Source organism: Tribolium madens, unplaced genomic scaffold, assembly GCF_015345945.1.
Source record: "Tribolium madens isolate multiple individuals breed KSU strain unplaced genomic scaffold, Tmad_KSU_1.1 Scaffold_91;HRSCAF=231;Tcas5.2_LG7, whole genome shotgun sequence".
NCBI lineage: Eukaryota > Metazoa > Arthropoda > Insecta > Coleoptera > Tenebrionidae > Tribolium > Tribolium madens.
This window is the reverse complement of record NW_025401063.1, coordinates 16,488,262-16,507,360: the sequence shown is the minus strand read 5'-3', so window position 1 is coordinate 16,507,360 and position 19,099 is coordinate 16,488,262. Positions and strand designations below refer to the sequence as shown.

General features: G+C 30.6%; 1 protein-coding gene and 1 long non-coding RNA gene across 3 annotated transcripts in view; one reads left to right on the top strand and one right to left on the bottom strand.

The window, feature by feature from the left end:
- Nucleotides 1-19,099, top strand: part of LOC123012161 (probable nuclear hormone receptor HR3) — a 79,081-nt gene that overhangs the window by 31,056 nt on the left and 28,926 nt on the right. The window contains exons 1-2 of one of the 2 annotated variants that reach the window (XM_044409992.1): nucleotides 16,597-16,854; nucleotides 18,587-18,921. The exons of the other annotated variant lie outside the window; for it this stretch is intronic. Coding sequence (XP_044265927.1) covers nucleotides 18,822-18,921 — 100 coding nt within the window. The 5' untranslated portion in view covers nucleotides 16,597-16,854; nucleotides 18,587-18,821. Of the gene's footprint in view, nucleotides 1-16,596; nucleotides 16,855-18,586; nucleotides 18,922-19,099 lie in introns of those variants that run through there. 2 annotated transcript variants of the gene reach the window in all.
- The window catches only part of LOC123012163, a 61,730-nt gene continuing 49,622 nt past the window's right edge, over nucleotides 6,992-19,099 (bottom strand). The window contains exon 3 of the long non-coding RNA XR_006413189.1: nucleotides 6,992-7,189. This is a non-coding gene — a long non-coding RNA (uncharacterized LOC123012163). The remainder of the gene's footprint in view (nucleotides 7,190-19,099) is intronic.

The window sequence follows — 19,099 nt, the reverse complement described above, 5'->3', positions numbered from 1 at the left end:
TATGGCGTCGTCATTTTGCTTTATTTTCCAAATAAAAATTGTTTCTCTCTGGAGCGCTTTTTGAGACAACAGCACACCTTTTTTTAATTCATGTATTAAATATTTTAATATTTCTTTAAAAAACTATTAATTTGTTTTCAAAAAGAAATAGCGTTATTTTGTATTTACAAAAAAAAACAAATGGTTGCAATTATTACCTACGTAAACAATTTTTTTTTGAAAGTTCATATTTATAAAAAAAATTGCGACCTCCCTACAATTGTGTGACTATTTGGTATCTGATATTAACCCTTCCGATAAGGTTTGATGGTTTCTTATGGTTTCTTGAGCATCTACTGCATTCCACAAATAATTTAGATTTAAATATTTCTATTTCTACCTGCATTAATCTCTGGTGCAATATTCTTACGTCTTAGTCTGGCCTTAACCGGTGGAAGAAAATTTTGACAACAGATAAAGTTTATAATTTTTTTAATATAAAATGTAAGATTTTATGTAACATATCTTTGTAAAACAATAAATAAAAAACCGTGTTTATTTAAGAAAAAACAAATATTCGTAAGGTAATCTCAAAAGTTTATACAATTAATTAAAATAAAAAATATTTTTGCATCGCTCCTTTATAACCTTTAAACACTTATTAATTTATTTCCAAAAAAAAAAAAACTGATAGTTTACTCAAAAAAAATTCTTTAATTCTTGTAAGACAAACATTTTTTTAACAAAAAAGTGTGAGGTTTTCATTAAAAAAATTGTTACTATGTTTATCTCGTAAGTATAAACAATTAATTAATATTAATTTTTTTTTGAATAGAATTTTTATAGCCATTGCACACCTATAAATTTATTTGCCAAAAAAATTCATAGTTTCGCCAGAATAAAATCGTTTCCAGACTTTTGGACCACTTTGTACTACTGCTTCGAGTCGATGCAACATTTTTATTTAATTAGTTCCTACATAATTACGGCCGTAACATTCGAGCAGTTCAATACAAGCAGCCTTTATTTTAATCAATTTCCAATCTAAGGATGGTGTTGCTGTCGGTCGTTTACTCCGTAATTACTTAATAAAGAGCCAACATCCTCATCCGTCTTATCGATGAGCGGTTAATCGATTTCGGTTCCGTTCGCAATGCCGAAAAACCGCTTGTCACAATGTTTATAATTAGAAGGAGGTAGTTAACCCAGGTAAAAGTGATTTAATTTTAGCACGTGACCTATATTCGAACTTAGACGTCTACTCGACGCCGGATTGCACCACATGTTTTGGGAATACGTCGTTGAAGTCTGCGATTTACAACAAGATTTTAGCAATAAATAGAGCCGAAATCGAAACAGAAGATTCGCTAATCTAAAATTGAATCTTGATAGAACGCCCTAAGGTGCAATAACACAAAAGTGAAATCTTTGGGCCTTAACAAGTTCTGGGATATTTCTTGCATACGATTAGGTAACATACGAGATTTTGGCATGTCATTATCATCTGTTGTGACTTTCACCGATTTTGCTTTCTTGTGAGGGGTGTTGGAGTCGAATTTCCCGGAATTTCTTAAAATTGAAGGGAATTTTGGCACGAGATGCGAGCTTTTAATCGTAACCGGCCATAAAGCAACGAATTTATGATGTAAGAGTGCAAGACCACCCAAAAGTGGCAAAATAAATTGACTTTCACATTTTTCGCTTTGGAAAAAAATAGTTTCTTGTAGCAAAATTACAATTCAACTGATAACTTAGTGGACAAGTGTAAACGTATAGTTGTATGATTTATTACATCTGCGGATTTACGTGACAAAACTATGAATAGATACTTGTATGAAAAAATCCGTAAACAATAGCGGCATATTAATTACCTATAAATCCGTAAAAAATATTACATTCCGACATATGTGAACGTCAATTAACTGGCAGACTTTAGTGCAGTTATAAATTAGCACTATAACTACAAAATTGCTCTAACTTCTTTATTATGCAAATCTTCCAAAAATGTCAAATTTTAGTTTGGACCTTTGACAGTAAAAAAAATTAATTAATGTTATTATTCTTCAAATAATTATTTTTTATATTGACAAATTTAAAGAAGCCGATTTTTAAAGCAAAAATTTTAATTATTTTGACTTTTCTTGTCGAAAAATCTAAGACTTGTTCTGATTGGTTGATTTTAAAAGACGCAATTGATTGGCTAAGGATTGAGGAATGACACTTTAACGCATTAAATTTTTTTTTTACTTTTAATTGTACTTGTAATCGGACCAATAAAATCAAATTCAAGATTTTGCAAAAACTTCACCGATTATCCATAAAAAACTGTTTTAATTCATTTCGAATTTGCTTTGAAAAAGATTTAAATTAATTTAAATTATTTTTTCCAATTTAGCCACGAAAATTTAATGTTAGATAAGGGACTATCTCGTCAATTTTTTTCTAAGTGGATTCCAAAAAATTAAAGCTTTCATATGACTTAAAAAAATGTTTGATTTTCTTAAAGAGTATGAGCCACATTGTCGCGAAATGTCAACAACTGTCAGAAGTGTCAGATTGAATGATTAAAAGCCAACGCACTCTAGTGATATTTTTCTTTAAAACGTTAATTTAGGCACTTTTAGACCTTTTTTCTCTATGAAACTCTACTACTTTGTAGAATTTGGATTGAATTTTTGTTTCTTACCTTCACTCAATCTCCACCTTTTGCCGTTTTCTACTTTTAGTGCTTCCAAATTTTACAACAATTTCCAGGAAAAAACAATTGCTATCGCGTGACAAAGATGGTTAAATTGACGTCTTACACGGGTGTGAGAGCGTTCAAGCTATCACGTTTTAGTAAGATATATACCAGGTGAATAAAAAGTATGGAACCAAGAGTTTTCTTCGTAAACTAAGCACTTTACGAAAAAAATAATTAGTGTAGCGTACAGTACAATTAAAATGTGATCAAGAATAACATTTTTCGAAATTTCTTTTAGTTTTCGAGTTCTGGGGAAAAAAATTTTTTAACGAGCTCGGAACGCAACTTTAACAATTAATTTAAAAAAAGAACGGGCTATAAAACAATTTTATTTAATTAGAGGTCTTTATTAGATCATAATCTTTAATTAAAAAAATTACCATGGTGGGTTGCCTGCTCAAAAAAAAAAAAATTCCAGAACTCGAAAACTAAAAGAAATTTCAAAAAATGTTATTCTTGATAAATGGTCACATTTTAATTATACTCTAAGTTACACTAATTATTTTTTTCGTAAAGTGCTTAGTTTACGAAAAAAACGCTTGGTTCCATACTTTTTATTCACCTGGTATATTACGGACATAATAAAAAATCTAAAAATACAACATTAAAGATATCTCCGATATGCTGAATAGCATCGAGTTGTCTTTTTTTTCGTCAGAAATGCGACTTGCGACCTAATTTTTGAACGTTACAAATGCTTAAATATCCAGACTCGATCCTGTTTAGTCCAGAATCTGGTTGCCAAGCGTCATAAGTTCTTGTTACAAGATAATGTTGCAAAAATATTTCATAAGCCTCATGAAGTTTCGCCGTGTGGGTGGCTGAAAGCTTTCATGAAAGGAAGTGTTCCGAGTTACATTTGAATTTTACATTTTTTATTTCAGTCATTACAAACTTTAATAAGAAGAGATAAAATCCTGTAATTATTTTCATTGATCAAAAACTTGTCGGACTATTATCTCGCAGATTGTAAATTTATTCTTTTTTTAATCGATTTTTAATAATTTTATTGAGTACATAAGTTTCGCACTGTGCGAATTTATTGTTACAACCTGAATTTTGATGTTTTCCAATTTATTATAAATAAAATGAATAATTTAGGTGAGAGCCAAAGAAAAACAAACATAACCAAAGTGAACATGTGTTGGAAATTTTCTCAATCATAAATACCGACATAAACACGGCCATTTATTATAATTATACAAAGTTTCAACCCAGTTTTCAGTTGGCACTTATTTGTTGACAATTTTTTCAATTCAGTTTTGTTATGTGTTGATTGTTATAAATGACATTGCGAAGGCCATTGGTGTTTTCGCATTGATCGACTCATGAATGGACAAAACATAGTAAATATGATGCACATGCATAGTAAAACTGACCTTGAAGATCTGTTACATTTCAGTCCCATCAATGTCAAGAACCGTTCTCGACAGTTTGCGCTAAATTAAGTAGTGCTTAATTAGGTTCATTATGTATTTTAGAATCACTGGTTTTGTGCATTTTTTTTACAAAATTGTGTAGTTTTTGCAAAACAAATTTAATAGGATAGTGTAACAATAATTTATATCATGTCTCTGGGGGATATGAATTTTGCGATCCGTGTTACGTAACTGATTAACAGATTAACCACGAAAATTTAACATTCACGACTACTTTCAACTTGTAGATAAACAACTTTTCAAAAGTATCGAGCGACGGTTTAAATTAATACCTGCCAACTGTAATGTTAGGTTCCAGTTTTAATATTTGTGAGTCTGAAATGATTTTATTGCGTAAAAAAGCATCTCGCGAAAAATAAAAAACACATTTTATTGCATAATTAGCTATGACTTAAACTTGCTGTTAATTAACTTACTAGTTATATATATGCAGGATTTTTTTCTGCTAATTATTAACGTGACAGACAGAAGCTTACTGAATTTTACACACTCATGTATGTACTTTCACATTTCGACAGTACTACACTCTTGTTTTTCGTACCCAAACCATGCTGTGTGGCCTGAGAGAATTTATTACAGTGACTATTTACGTTAAATTACCATGAATTATTCAGAAAATAAAGTCTCACGAGGGATTATAATCAGGATCATGATTCTGGTTCCGCTATCATAAATTTGGACCATCATTAGTGGCTTTCTTTTTTGTTTTCACGTACAATAGTCGAGGTGTTTTGGTTTTATCATTTTTTATTGTCTGTAATGATCGACTCTTTGATATAATTTTTGTGTTCTGCTGAATGAAGCAAAAATTTATGTTTATGTACACATCCGTTTAGCAGTTGCTTCCTTTTCAGGTTTCTCATGTGGATATTTTGCAATTTCCATCGGTTCTGCTATGAAATTATTGCCTTGGGAGAACATTACGAGATTAAATAGACAATAAAAATTGCTATTATCTAAGATATTTATCAATTTGAGGTGAATGATCACAAGTTGTGGATCAGAGAAATTAAGACATAAATGGCGTCCAAAAGTATTTTTCATAAATTATTATGGAATTTTAAAAGTAGTCCCATTAAAACCAAAAATGAGACATAATTAGGCACACACGGTTTTTTATTTTGATTTATTTGCTTACTAACATGTTACCACATAAGTTTTACATACATATTTAAATGTGTTTTTTTTATTAATATAAAAATCAGCAACACTTTGATTAAATACATTGCTACTTGTAGTTTAAAGCTGAGACATTAATTTTGACAATATTTTTACTTGCATAATCTCATTTTGCAGTCACACCCAAAGTATAAACAGGTGCCTGGAATATATCTATAATTAAATATGTAGATACATTTATCTGTGGGTGTAAACCTCTACTTTTTATTTCTTAATTTATTTAAAATGGTAGAATTTTTTGAAATCATGTTTTTCTTTTGGTCACAATCTTATTCGAAAAAAATAGAGAAATCATTTCATTTCTTCTGATGCTAAATTTTAATTTAGATTACTCATATGATCTGCTTAGAAGAAAGTTAAATCAATTCCAATTTCACTTCTTTTGTTATCGGAATATTTGCTATAAATTATTAATATCTTTTTTATAAACCATACAAAATACTTTCACAATTATTAATTTGATATTTCGTTCATGCAATAATCTCTGTCGACGTCATTGTTAAAATAAAGACTTGAAAAAATATAATTATTGTTATCGGACATTAAACTTATGTTCAGAGTTGTATAATGAATAGATGAAAAAATAAATTGTAGCTTCGTAACCTATTAGAAATGACTTAATCAAGCATAGAATTCATGCGTAACATCCTGATTTTGCAGTGGTTTTTCACATTTTTTCAAGTGAAAATTAATTAGAATTTGATTAAACATTAAAAGTGCATTAGATTTTTTACTTTAAAATACACTGACCGGCATAATTATTGCATCACTTCAAATTTAAGATTTAAAATGACTAAATGGTTCTGAAAATAGTACTAAAATTGATGTAAGAAAAGCTTACTTAACCTAATCCGCACGGAATTCGCTTTCTTGTTTCTTTTGACAATCATTAAATTGTAGTTTAATTGTTGAAGTTTAAGTCGAAATTTTAGTTTAACTTAATTAGTTAATTAATTAATTTTTGATGCATTTATTTTTTGAAGCGTTATTTCATTAAATATTCACTTTTCCCATGTGATGCGATAATTTTGTCGGTGAGTCTAGTTTCAAATGAAAAACAGTAATATACATATTACAAATTAAAATACCGGATAAATACGGCAAATTGTGCACCTATTATCTCCGGTATCTTATTCACAAAGAAGCCTTGAAAATTTTTTGTATATTTTTTGTAACTTCCATATGTGTAAATATCTTAAACTATTTATGACAAAAGGTTTGTATTTTTGTAACAAATTGATGAGAATCCTGATTTTAGTAATCTGAGGAAGCTGTTGTTCAACATTAAAATCCCTCTTTTATGCCTAAACTAAGAAATACAGAACTTCACAAATTTTCTATTGTTATAATTTTTTTTCGTTATAATTACACATAATATATAGTTCTCTCAAAACTTATATGTAGGTATAACAAAATAGTGTTCATTTATCAAAATTTTTACATTTCAAACCAAATTTGATTTCTAATAGATACTCGAAAAATTACGTATAGTCTATATAATGGTAGAATAATAACAGAAAACTAACTAGGCTGCCGAAATCCTCCGCCCAGAAAGTAGTACCTTTGAAATTTCGCGGGAAAGTACATTTTAGTCTTGAAAAAAGGAAGTATTAATGGGAAATGACAAATAAAATAAAGACAGTTATCCATTTCTTTATTAACCATTTCATTTTCTTACTAAACAAAGTATAATTGTATAATAAAACAAAGGAGAACAACAAAAGGCATCAAAATAAAATAACGCAAATCCTTACAAAAATTGCAATACTCAAAAGTTGAATGTCACTCGAATCTGAATTTTATGCTGACATTCATTATAATTTTTTCACCGGTTGTGAGGCGCTGAGACCTAAAAAGTTAATTTGAATGTTAGTCGATGCATCCTAAACTCCAAAAATTGTAATGAATATTTTTACAATATTTGCACATATCTTACTGTGTAGTTGTGGAATGTGTGTTCATAAAACTTTTTTAGTTGTAAATTGGTTACTAACTCAATACTTGTACTTGAAATATAGGCTTAATTTTTTTTATTTAAATTGCCTGTGTAATTAATTTTGTATAAAATATTAATTTTTCAATCCAATTAATACTGCTGTATTCTCCATAGTACAGTTTTCCGTATTTTAAAACTTTTACAATAAAGAAGTGTCAAAATTCAGTTAAAACACTGTCCGCGTAGGAATATCTCAACGTATCGCGGTACCAACCCAACATTACTGCAATTTACAAATTTTAGCATTGCGATTCTGGTACTTTTCTTGTTATAGAGTTTTTCACCAAGATGTCAAAAAAGTAAAATCCAGACTGATCAAGTTTTTGGAACTTGAAAAAACGTGATTAGAGACAAAACGGTAGAAACAAACGGGTTTCAAATTTAAATCATGCATGAAAAAGTTAATAATGCTTTTATGTTCTTTGTGAATAGAAAAGGCCACTTTTGTGTGATTTTCTAAAAAAAATTCTATCGAATATTAAAAGGAATTTCAAATTAATGTACTTACGCCTACAGGAGGGAAAAAGTGAAAAAAAATTTACAGTATTATTAGAAAATCGAAGACCTAGTTAACCTATTTTTACATTTGTTTCGTTTATTTGATCAGTACCTGCTTCCTGGATACTCACCTGAAATGTAAACAAAGTGAAAATTTGTTAGTAATTCTCGATAATTTTAGTGGCTACTAAACAATTTTGTCATTAAATAATTGTTTTGATTTGACCCTAATACAAGCGCAAACATCATGTTTATCTCTGTACGGAAAATGAATTTAAATGTACATAAATCACACGTTTCAAAATTGATAAATCCTTATTAAAGATATTATCAATATACACAGATTACACACACACATATTCAATCTAACTGAAGTGATTGTATGTGCGCTTGTAATGGCAAAGCAATGAAATTAAATAACAACTTACATACTAAACATACGCAATACCCACGAGTCTGAATTAATTGCTCCGTTCAACTCAATTTAATTATAAACAAATCGGGGAATTAGAACACACGGTGTAGATTAAAAATTCCTGTCAATCGAATTAAATCCATATATGAAAATGACTTTAGTGCACCAACAACCAAGTATAGCGATAATAAAGTGATTTTTTGTTTGATGTAATAGTAAAGGTCACTGGACTGTACATTTAGGGACCAACGTATTCGTTTTAGTATTTTTTTGTTGGCAATCGTTCCAATAATCGGATGCGTACTTCAAAAATTCGCCAAGTTCACTGACCCACCATTTCAGCAGATGATTCACATCCCAAAACCAATGAATATCTTTAAATAAATATTGCCATTATGTCGCAACAGGTACTAAAAAATCCGATTAAATTTCCCGTTAGCCGGAAGTGGTTTATACACTTATGTATAAACCGGGGGTGTGTTCTGTATGTACATCGGACATAAGGCGTTTCCCACGAAACCCTCTCGATCTCGCTGGGTATAATTATCGTGAAGAAATTCTGATGCAGCTGTTGATGCACATGGTCCATCTAACTGTAAAATCTCTTTGTTGCAAAGAGGAAAAAATCACCCGCTACCTGTCGACAGCATCCCTGCTGTTTGCGTTCGCCCTCGGTAGCGGCCCACCACTACAAAGTTATTGTAGCAAGCCGACGAATGCACTTTAGTCGACGGGGGGTTGTAAATATTTACCACTCTATCCCATTATGTAGACAGGACTTTTGACTAGGATTGAATGTTTTCGGGACGTGTTTATTGGCTAGACTAGTGCGATGGTCAACAGACGAGTGTTCACACCGAGTTTTATACTCCAATTACTCAGAAAATGCAAAATTTAAATCATTGACATGCAGTATAGTCTTTGGGATTATTGGTTTTACCAAAACGCCTGACTACAACTTTGACTTCCTTTGGTACCCAAATCAAAATCTTTCTTTAGAGAAAGGGTGGCACCTTTTTTTGTCAGTATGTTAAATTAAATGGTTTCATTAAAATAATTCGAACAATTTAACAAAAAAAAAAAAAAACTAAAGAAATAATTATCAAATTATTATTAATGTATGAAAAAAATAAGTGCAAAATAGGCCTAAATAGGAATCAATTATTATACAGTATGTCTCCGGATTGAGTTTACAAGAGGAAAAGAATTTTTGCCTTTGATTTTACGCCAAAACTGCAAAGGAAAAACATTTTTGCTTGCAAATCTGTAATTAAAACTTTATTATTCTAACTCAGTAGAAAGGAAAGTTCATTTTTCTCTTGATTTTGAACTTATTTGGAATAATTTTTCTTTGCTTTTTAAGTCCTATCACATTGGCGGTTTTWTTWTTTTKACAATGATGTCACTTTGACAAATGAGTTTACGCAAGTTAAATAACAAAAATGTTTGTGAGAAACACAATTTTAATAAATAGCATAAACAGCTTTAAACAGCTTTAAGATAAAAACTAAAGTCATTTTTAATAAGAACTCTCAATATTTAATTAATAAATTAATTGTCAAAGTGACATATAGTTGTCAAATAAATAAAACAGCCAATGTGATAGGACTTAAAAAGCTGAGTTTTTCTTTCTACTGAGTTAGAATAATGAAATTTTAATTACAGATTTGCTGGTTTCAAGTAAAGCAAAAACTTGTTTTCCGTTGCAGTTTTGGCGTAAAATGGAAGATATTTTTTTCCTCTTGTAAACTCAATCCAGGGACATACTGAAAACATATTTAATTCGTAAAAAGTTTCAGCCTAAACTAAAAAACCGATGTGGAAAAAAGGTGGATTTTATATGGGGGTTTACCCATCTGAATAGTTTAAAAGTCAAAGTTACAAAATTAATTTGTAAATTAATTAATTTTAAATTTTCCTACATGGTTTATTTTTTAATTTTTCAATTCAAGTCGAAAATCAAGAGAAAAATTAACTTTTCTTTTCACTGAATCAGAATAATTTAGTTTTAAGTACAAATTTGCTCGTTTCAGGTGAAGCAAAAAATGTTTTTCCTTTGTAGTTATGGTGTAAAATCAAAGATAAAAATAATTTTCTCCTGTAAACTCGATCCGAGGACATTCTGTAGATAGGTAGAAATAAGAATAGCAATTTGGAATACAAAATTTTATTGCTCTGAGAACGATAAAATGCAAAAAATACAAACTTTAATTTATGATTTTATCAAAATTGGGATTTAATTTGATAATGGGTATTTGTATATTTGTTCCTTCGTCCCTTATTCATAATCTAATTTTGATAGAAACCATCCACTTTATTTATTTTTTATAACAGGGAAGTGGCAATGAAAACACTAGTAGGTACATATGTATATTCAAAAATTCCACTTTCCAAATTTCAAGTGCGATTTTTTCTTTTAATAAAAGTACGATTTCAAATTGCTAAATGCACCCCAAAAACGTAAACGTCTTAAGAAGAAAAAAAGTGAAAATGTGCTAGATAGTGTATTTTATTTAAAACAAATTTGAAACCAACTGTTTTAAATATAGCAATCGGCATTTTTTGCATTATCAAGATGGGAAAATTCAGGATAGCCACAACAAATTCTAGTGAAATTTTGTTCTTGCAACCTAATGCAACAGGCGTTGGGACTAAAAAACAGACGTCATATACGTAATTAATTTTTGTTTAATTGTTGATAGATTTTCAATAAAGTTGAAAATTTGGAATTTTTTTTCGTGAACAACATGGATTAAGTCACAAGCGTTTTTGATCAAAACATTCCATTTTATTTGAATTGTTATCAAATACGGTAACGTTTTTTTTTTCAAAAATTGCAATATTTGGTTTAATTTCGTCATCTTGTTAAATGGCTTTTCAAAATACTTTCATACTATTATAAACATATGTATATGCATGTTTATTGAATGAACTTTTACTTAAATTGTGTCCTGAATTCGTAAGGCACAGAATTCTAGATTTATAAAAGTCGTGCATTTTGTAAATAGGACTATGACAAACTGTTAACATGCACATGTTAATAAGGTGTTTTTTTAATGTAATTTTGTGAAGAAGATTATAGAAAAAAAAATATGGGACACCTTATTTAGTCTCGTCCGATTGAATCACTGAAAAATAATTTGGAAAGTATATCGGGTAATTGAGGCCTATTCTGTAACTGATGTGTTAATTTATAACACCCTGTTAAATCCTAAATTGGTATTCTGTAAATCAAAATTATGTTAAAATTTAACCATCATAAAGTTAAAATTTTGAAGGGTGCTAATAGCATACCTTTAAAAAAATAACAGGGGTGTTAAATGATTGTCAAACTGAAATGGCAGTAGTTGCAGGGTTTTTATTTTTACAAAATGAAGAAGAAGAAGAGAAGACAACATGCCGTCTTCAAAATAGTTGTATATTTATAGCAATAATAAGTTACTGAAATTGTAACGGCGCATTTAACAAACTTTTGCATAAAATTTCCTCAAACAGGTTAAGAAATAAATAATAAAAAACGATTATTTCTTCAAAAATATGACGACACACATGTAGCAATTTGAACAGGGGAATTATGCGCAAGACAAGACTGACAAGACGTCAACTTTACTTGTCAATTGCCGTCTAAATATTTAATTTAAATTGTCGCGTCTAATAGCTTTGCAAAAGATGAATTTCAACACAAAAGTAAAAAACAATTAATAATGTAGTTTTGATGTTAAAAAGTATTTATAAAGAGTTCGCCAGAACTCGCGCCTCAGAGAAAAACGCCATATAAGGTAAGATACAAGGAACATGGAAAAAATGAGAAAAAAATTTTATCTAGAAAAATTTCGATGTTATGAGGGTTTAAAGTTTGCATTTTGACTATTTATTTCTGTTGGAAAAATAATTTTTCAAGTTTTTTTGCTATTAAAAGAGGAAACAAGGAAGCTGTATCCTAAATTGTAACTCTGTTCAATGTTATTTGTGGCTTTTATTGGCAAAATTTTTGTCCCTTTACTAAATAATTGTAAAAAAAATATATACAAGATCATCAGTATCCTTAAATAGTTATAAAAAAATGTCAAATGTCAAAAAATAAATGTCAAAATTTTTTGACAGATATAGAATTTTTTAAACATTTTTTTCATGTTCCTGGTATCTTACCTTACTTGAAATTTTTCTCTGTGGCGCGAGTTCTGGTGCACCCTGTATAGGGTCAATAAAGTTAAATTAGTTTTCTTTTAACAGCTTTGTTATAAAAATTAGTCTAACAGAAATGTTAAAATTGTTGTGTACTGAATAAGAATTTGTGTTAAATTTTTAACAGACATGTTATAATTTAACATTTAACAGGACTGTTATTTTACACAAAAAGTACAGAATACGCCTCAATTATCCTCTAATTATTAAATTTCGTAGAAATTAAACATTTTTATTATTTTGCAATTGTGTCGTAACTCACGATGTCGGTGAAAACTGTCAACGGTCACGCAAATAAATTTTCATTGTTCGCTTTGAACTCTCGTTGCTGTGAATTTGTAAAGATTTCGTTATTTTTTGGAATTTGTCATCTCGCTTATCAAGTTCATGAACCCGTTCATCTGATGTTGTTAGAGGTGTCAACGTACGTGACTAATTAAATCCACCATTTATAAATATTTTCCTACAATAATCTCTTCGTGCTATTATTTCGCAAAAAACACGAATCTCACATTTAATTTTTCCAGTATTTTGCACAAACGAAACAACAATCGTTTTGTGTAGTCTTCGTCGATGACATTATTGCACACATACCGGTTAGATTTAGTTTGAGGAATGAGTTATTATTATGGTTTTAATAATGAAGAAGGGATGATAAAGTCTTTTATTTCATGATGTCGAGGCGTTCAGAATTCTCTTGAATAGTTTGTGTGAGATAAAAGGGATATTATGCATCGCAGACGCCGTCGCTTGTGTTAGTTTCGGAGCGTCCCGCGCGGCGCCAACGTCGTTGCCATAACGACGCCATGTTTTGACGTTATGTGACGTAATAAATGTGCGTCGATATACACTCGCCTCAAATTCGTGATATTATGCACGATGGTGGCTTTATTATTTTTCTAAGTCAAAACATTGAATTAAATTGAACTTGTCGCATCCAATTATTTTATGGCAGAGACGCGTCACAAATGACGCACGCCACTGTTGCATCAGTAAGAAAGTAGGTACAGAAACGTAGAAGGCGCGAGCTATAATTCATCGAAAATTTTCAAAATTTGTATCACGTTTCAGGACAGCAAAATGATTTATTGGCCTGTACAGATTTCCTTTAAACGACCGAAAACCAGATTTTATGGCCCAATATTCGGCAGTGGCCACAATGTTTCCTTCTGAATATTACCCCCATAAAATCGGGTCATTTATGGTAGCCCTGACTTTTACCATGTTTCAAGTTTTCCCAAAATCTGCATTCCGTCTCAATGATTAATAAACGTGCTTCAACGGCCGCAACCGCACTCGGAGTGGAATAACAGTATTTTTCTAATAAAATCCTCTATGTGTAAGCTTGGCGAGTTCTTAAAATTAAACCGCCGTTTTATTACCGCAGGTCATTAAACTGATAGTTGTAAAGAACTGAATGAATGAGTGCATCGAGAAAATTTTCAAGCTAAATCGAATTTTGATCATGTTTTATGTAATTGCACACAACGTTAAACTTTGTGTTTAGTTTGTCAAAAGGCGCAAACTTTGTTGGACGATTTCAAAATTTCGACATTATTCATTTGATGGTCAATAAAAATATCGAACAACGGAGCTTTGACGACTTAATCTCAGCGTTGAAGGAAGTGAAGACATCAAAAAAGGTTGCAACATCTCTTTCCGGTGTTAGAAGTGTTAATTAACAGAAGAATTAACCGTCTGTATCAAAAGCAAAACAATAAAATGGACGGTTTTTTGATGACAGAGGAGCAAAACCGCCGCCGTCATTCTACCAATTGCAAAAAATAAAAATCAAAAATCGGGGACTTTTTCTTAATTTTAATTCATCTTTTGAAACGTCTACATATACAACTATACTCGTTTTCATATTAATGTGCATCGAAGTAGTCGTTGAAAGGGTGGCAACCAACCTCAATCTTCCTTAAAAATAATTTTTTCAAAAAACATAATTAAAATCAACAACGTAATTAAAACATAGGATAGCAAACATAAAGATTTTCGCTCGGATTTTCGTCATTATTGTTATGATTAGAGAGTATAGGTACAGTATGTCCCCGGACCAAAAATTTATTTTTGATTTTACGCCAAAACTGCAAAGGAAAAAAAGTTTTTGCTTTACTTGAAACCAGCAAATCTGTAATTAAAACTTCATTATTCTAACTCAGTAGAAAAAAAGTTCATTTTTCTCTGCTTTTCAAGTCCTATCACATTGGCGGTTTTATTATTTTGACAATGATGTCACTTTGGCAAGTTAAATAACAAAAATGTTTGTGAAAAACGTAATTTTAATAAACAGCAACTCAAAGAAACAGCTTTAAGGTAAAAACCAGTCATTTTTAACAAGAACTATCATTATTCAATTGAAAAATTATTTGTCAAAGTGACATATAGGTGTCAAATAATTAAAACCGCCAATGTGATAAGACTTAAAAAGCAGAGAAAAATTATTCCACATAAGTCCAAAATCAAGAGAAAAATGAACTTAAATGAAACCAACTCTCGTAATTTAAATGAGTTGTCGATGCTACAGTTTCGTACAGCATTATATCAAAGATCATTCACTTATAACGTAATTAGAACATATAACAAACAAATCTTTAATTCTGGAAATTCAGTGTTTACGTTCAAGAGTCAAATTAATTAAGAACTTGCTTTTGAATAATTAACTTTGCTCAACTGAGTTAGTTAACTGATGTTAAAAATAAATGCAAAAGAATTTATTTGTGTTCATTTTTTTTTCATTTCTTAAAGAATTCTTTCTTGTTTCTTCTTTTTATTTTTGACAGACTAGCAATGGTTTTTTTCTTTACTTTGTTATTAAGTAACTTCCGAATTTATTTTTATGTAAATTTTATATTGTTTAGATTAAATACTTTTATTTTTATAAGTTAATATTGTTTTGTTTCTTCCATAAATTTTCTTTTGAGGTTAAGTTGAGTAGCTTTTAGCTAGACTTCGTCTCCGCATTTTTCTATTACTTTTAATTTTATTAATAAAAACCTTTTATTATTATTAACTTTTCTTTCTACTGAGTTAGAATAATAAAGTTTTAATTAGAGATTTACTTGTTTCAGATGAAGCAAAAAATGTTTTTGCTTTGCAGTTTTGGCGTGAAATCAAAAATTTTTTTTTCCTCTTGTAAACTCAATCCGGGGACATACTGTACCCGATGTGGAAAAAGGGTGGATTTTATATGGGGGTTTACCCATCTGAATATTTTAAAAGTCAAAGTTACAAAATATATTTTTCCTACATGGTTTATTTTTTTTTTCAATTCGATTTGTTCCAGATTTTCTTATGCTTCTATTCTCTTTCAGAGACATGTGTGATATTTGCATAACCCAAAAGCAACAAAAATCTCACATGAAAAACATAATTTGTTCGCGTGTATGTTGAAGTAACACGGATTTACCAATTACGACATTCATGCCCGCATACATGGTTGTAAAAGACATCATAGTCGATTTGTTTTGAAGTTTCAAGTGTACGTGGCTTTAGAGACATGTCCCGACTATAATTTTGGCTAAAAAATGTTTCGTTGTTTACAAGCGAAACAAAATTAGGCAATTTCAAAATTTTTTCGTTATCGGTTAATAGATAAACGTATTAAACAAATAAAACGCAAAATTTCCTACCCTCCTTTCGACGAGCTTTATTACTTTATGCGCATTTAGAAGACGTATTGAACGTGCACGTGGCACACCTGTACTGAGCATTTTTTAAACCGATATTAATGCGACTTTTCAAAACATTAGAAAGAAAATATATTTATTTCCGGTTTGGGTCAAAGCGGATTAAAATGTCGATCTGGTGGTATTTTTCCAGATTCTTTTAACAAAGGAAATGATATTAAAACCTTCATATTTAAATCTTGTGATTTATTCAGAATGAAACTTTTGACAGAAAATGTGGAAGTTTTGTGACCTTTTTCAAAAATTTATTTCAGTCTGGCGGAAATCGCGTCTCTTAAATCACCAATATCCACCCCTTCTGTGGCCAACCCTCCTTGATAACCCCGGTAATCCTGTAAATTTCGTCCAAAATGTGCCTTTTGGTCCGCGTGTTGTCTGTTGGTGAAAAGTACAGTTAGCATTACTGCAAGCATGCGCCGCTCTAAACTTTATGTCTACTTTCTACTCTAGCACGATGGTGGTTGGAGTTTAGTGTTTGCCAAGACTTCGTATGTAAGAGATTATGCGGAAATAGTGCGTATAGTACGTGTCGCTATCTTCGGAACAAGCGGGAAAATTCGATTCGTTCCCGGGAAAATTTTTCGGTGCGTTCGGGGATAACACGTGTTCTCTAATAACAATGGATCTCTATCGGAAGTTTTCCGTGAGATACGTGGTGGTTTGTGATTATGTGGTGTGATTTAAGTGTTGCAAAAACTATTGGATTATTTTATTTTTAAAGAGCATCGGTATGTATGGAAAATCGGTGTTTTCAGCCCCGTTTTGGGTGACTTGACGAGGTTTCTTTCGTACTATGTAACGCGAAATTTATCTAAAAATAAACAAAATGCTTTATCTATATTTATCCCGATTTTGTTAGTGTGGAAGTAACTAATGTGTACATTATAAGATGCATCAAATATTTTAAATTGCACTAAGACATGCAACTTTTTTCACTATGATTAAAATTATTTTATTATGGCCAAGCCGGGTGTTGTTATCTTTTGTCTCTTTTTAAAATTTTTACTTATCAATCGGTTGGAATTACGAGCACAGTTTAAGTACAATAACCTTTTAATTGTTTCGGTAATCAAAATTTTGTTCGACATAAAAAAAATAGTGGTTTTAAATTAAATTAATTGCCGATGCATCGTACAAAAAAGAGAAAGCATTGAGTCCTTGTTATTATTGTCGTTTATGTTATGAATAAAATTCATGTGGGTGTTTTAGGTATTGTTCCTTTATTAACTTGACTTGAATAATAAAAATGTAGAGTGATAGATCTGAAATTTCATTCATATTATTGGAAAACAAATAATCAGGTAGCAGATTAAATTTACATTTTAATAAGTTGTCACGAGTGACACCTTATACGATGATGGGTAAACATGGAATAGGATTTGTTTTTTTTATATTGTAGCCATTTTAACAAAGTAAAATAATCACTGATAAAACTTTTCATATTAAATTTACTTCAGTCGTTTCAACAGAAACGGAAGATCAATTTCAATGTGCAGAAAAATTATTACAAGTTGGCGTTATTTATTTGTGTCGACATAAAAGCTCTTAAAAAGTTCAGTTGTTTTGTTATTGGCGTAATTGTTTTTTCTAGTTTGTTGCAAGAGAACGAATATTTACTCATTACTTCATCTTATTGGATGCAACCTACTTGTAAATAGGAAAATATTTATTAAGTTAGTGTGTCAGGTTAAGCCCCCATTCAGCAAGTGTGCAAATAAAAAGGGAAATAAAAGTTTTATCAATTCGAGCTCTCCACTGATTAAAAAAGAGAATTTTTCTTTATTAAACAATAACCAAGAAAATAAATACAACGTTCCAGGATTTGATTTACGATAATTTTATAGTACATTCAGCATGTTCATACTGTAATTATATTGTTTGATAGAACTTGAACGAACGATAATTGTTCGTGTGTAAATTTTGAAATTTATACATATTTTCCTTCTGTTTCGAGTGTTCATGGAAATTGAGTTGCGAAATAATTTTAATGTATGACCCACACGTTTCGCAAATGCATTATCACTGATTTTGAATCAGGTTGTTTGCATGGAAATAGAGTTAGAAAAATTTAGATTTTTTGAAAATGCAAAGGTTGGAGTCGCAGTGTTGAAACCTCTGTCACACAACGACTTAGTTTTCGTTGAGTGGATGCACACAGTGAGAGAGCACGAAATCAATACTATGCACTTTAAAGACGATATGACGGAATCTTCCACGTTACATAACTATGTACACAGTTAGTGTTTAACAAAATCGAGTAAAAACTTCCGGTAAATCGATCGCAAATATACCTCACGTTAATTCGGGTTGAGATAGGTCATATCAGCAATAAGTCCAGAATAAAAAAATGTCTATCTAAAAACAAACAACACAAGCACCATTTTGTATCGATAAGTCACCCAAAACAGCGACTAAATAACTGGTATTTTCGCAATGAAAACGTTCTTTCCCTAAAATTAGGTACCACGTTTCATTGGATAAATGGCGGAAAAGAGAAGAGAGATTTTTTCTCCGCTAGCATGAAGAGATGGAAGATATACTGCACCAAACGTACGAAGAACAGGGTTAAGACTATGGACCCATTTAGTCACATAGGATTCGGTTAAATCGGGAAAATAGTGACTCGAGTGATTTTTTTTTAAACAATTGCCAATATGAGTGAGAACAAAAGTGATTATTATCAGTGACCGTCAAAATGTTTGAAATGTGGAACAATGTCAGTTCCAGGTTGGAACAAGTGCAACAATCTCAAACACAAACTCAACAACCGCACACTTCGAGTGGATCCATCAAAGGTATAGTCTGAAATTTCTCATCACGGGGTGAGAATAAGCCGCAAAACCGTTGTTTACAAGAACAATGGAAAACTAGTGACGTGTGATATGTACCTAACTGAGTTAAAAATGATGTGTGTAAGTGGCACACTCACGGTTCATTTAAGATTAATTAAATAATTAATTAATTATTTCCGTG